General features: G+C 47.3%; 1 protein-coding gene across 1 annotated transcript in view; it reads right to left on the bottom strand.

Moving 5' to 3' along the window:
• Nucleotides 1-2,500, bottom strand: part of fras1 (Fraser extracellular matrix complex subunit 1) — an 88,379-nt gene that overhangs the window by 16,945 nt on the left and 68,934 nt on the right. The window contains exons 52-55 of the mRNA XM_061038982.1: nt 1,550-1,709; nt 1,295-1,463; nt 803-1,049; nt 3-347 (exon numbers count right to left, since the gene is read on the bottom strand). Of these exons, the coding sequence (XP_060894965.1) occupies nt 3-347; nt 803-1,049; nt 1,295-1,463; nt 1,550-1,709 (921 nt within the window). The remainder of the gene's footprint in view (nt 1-2; nt 348-802; nt 1,050-1,294; nt 1,464-1,549; nt 1,710-2,500) is intronic.

The following is a 2,500-nucleotide window of genomic DNA, read 5'->3' as shown; positions in this document are numbered from 1 at the left end:
ACCTGCGTCTTCACTGAACGTAAAGGTGGCGTTCCCTAAGGTCACCGTGGATGCGTCATTCGGTCCGTCGATGACCACCTTGGCGACCGTGACGTCTCCCATGCGGGCGTTGTCGGAGGCGTCAGACAGCACCAGCTGGAACTCCTCGGACAACTCGTACTCGCTGTCGTCGACGAGTCTGACGTCACAGGTGGTCATGCTGACGCCGGGGCCGAAGATGACACGGTTATCAGAGGTCATCCCGCGGCTCTTAAAGTCCGAGCCAGACTCCAGAGCGGAGAGGCTGCTGCCCTGAGCCGACCCCCCCACCGTGTAACAGAGAGCCGACACGGTGCTGGACGAGTCACCTGAGAAGAGACGAGGAGACGAGGAGGGAGGAGACAAGGAGACAAGGAGACAAGGAGGGAGGAGACAAGGAGACGAGGAGGGAGGAGACAAGGAGGGAGGAGACAAGGAGACAAGGAGACGAAAAGACAAGGAGACGAGGAGACAAGGAGGGAGAATACAAGGAGACGAGGAGACAAGGAGGGAGGAGACAAGGAGACAAGAAGACAAGGAGACAAGGAGACGAGGAGACAAGGAGGGAGAAGACAAGGAGACAAGGAGACAAGGAGGGAGAAGACAAGGAGACGAGGAGACAAGGAGATGAGGAGAGAGCTCTCTATGATGTTTATAATTTAAACTGCAGTACCCATTTTAACCACTAGGGGTCAGAGTTACATATCGCTCCTTTAAAGAAAAGTTCAGCAGCAGAGTAAAGGTGACGTGTCACTTCCTGTTTGCGTGTCTCAGGTGTCTCTACCTTTCCTGTGTATGGGCGCGTGGATGAAGCCCGTGCTCTCGTTGATGTGGTACGTCTTCTTGTCAAACTGCAGCGTGGGCTCGTCCTCCGTGTCGTTGATGTTGACCACGGCGCGCGTGTTTCCTCCCAGCAGCGCGTACACGGGCATGCTCAGCTCCACCTGGAAGCTCTCTGCACCCTCAAACACCTTATCGTCGTTGATGATGATGGTGCACACCTTGGTGTCCTCGCGCTCGTCAAACTGCACCTGGGGAGCGACGGGAGCAGGGCGAGCTAGGTTATTATGGGATAGAAATCTACGGTCAGACGAGAAGGATTCCGGACAGGAAGTAGAAACCTCTCGTCCTGATTCTTCGTCATTTTGATTTCCTGTTTATTCTCTTTTAAATCTTTGATTATTAAAAACACATTTTCCTGTCAGCTGATTATTTCTGACGTCAGAGGAGGATAAGAAACCCTCTGAAGTCGTGTCACAGGTAAGTTAACCCTTACCTGTCCGGCGTACTCCACGTAGTCCTGCTGACCCGGCCGTGATCCCACGCTGCTGCTGGAGGTGGCGCTGCTCTGCTCGGTGCGACACAGCACGATGGCGTACTGATTCAGGTTCCCCGTTCGCTTCACCGTCACTGCCACTGTGCCCGCCTTCTCACTCACGTTGTAGCTGAGGACCAATGAGAGGAGGGCAGCACATTGTTTATTTTCACAATTCAAAGCACGCGCCGTCGCCGTGTGGTGATGCTCTCTCACCTTTTGTGTGTGAAGCTGATCAGAGACCACTGGATGTGGAAGACGTTGTCGCTGACCATGTTGGGTTTGCTGTCTTTGACCAGGAACTTGAAGTGGTCCACGGTCTCCTGAACGCTCTCCTGGTGCAGCACGTAGCGGATCAGACCCAGGTTAATGTCGGCTGGGAGAGAGCGGGAGAGAAAGGGTTAAACAGTCAACATGAAGCCGTCTGCTGTCAGTCTGTTTTTAACCCTCTTGCATCACTATGGACATTTTTGTCCATTTGGGAAAATATTTCCTGTTTATCTGGTCATCATTTGGTCTGTTAGTGCATATGGAACACATTTAAAAGTTTCTCTCTTGACACATTTTGGAATGCACATTTTTTTAATAGATCACTAGAACACTGAGAAACATGTTTACGACCCTCTTAAGTCACTAAATGTCCACTTCCAAAAAACTGCTATAAAAATAGAACAGATTGATATTTTTTGTTCCTTTTTTCTGCATAAATCTCTTAAACAACTTCCGCCCTGCTCAAAACTACCAAACATTCAATCAGTTTGAGGAATTTAACCCTTTAAAAGCCAGTTTGATTACTTGATGTCACTGTTGTTATTTATGAAAGAAAACACAAAAAATAGTTATTTTCCATAAAACAAATATTTGGTGGCTGGGGGATTTTTTTTTAAATCAGTCTTGGATATGTCAAAGATTATCCAAAATATTGACTTTGATGCATTGTTAGTTTTTGTGTAGCATCAGATTTAAAATGTAGTTCCCTGTTTGGACATTAGAGGGCGAAAATGTCCAATTTACAAAAACTGCTATAAAAATAGAACAGATTGATATTTTTTTCTTAAAAAATATATTTTTTGCCTTAAATCTCTTAAACAACTCCAGCCCTACTCAAAACTATCAAATACTGAATAATTGTCAGGAATTTAACCCTTTAAAATCCAGAATCATGTA

This window comes from Labrus mixtus, chromosome 5 (genome assembly GCF_963584025.1).
Source record: "Labrus mixtus chromosome 5, fLabMix1.1, whole genome shotgun sequence".
Taxonomy (NCBI): Eukaryota; Metazoa; Chordata; class Actinopteri; order Labriformes; family Labridae; genus Labrus; species Labrus mixtus.
Note: the sequence above shows the minus strand (reverse complement) of the source record. Positions and strands in the feature narration are given on the sequence as shown.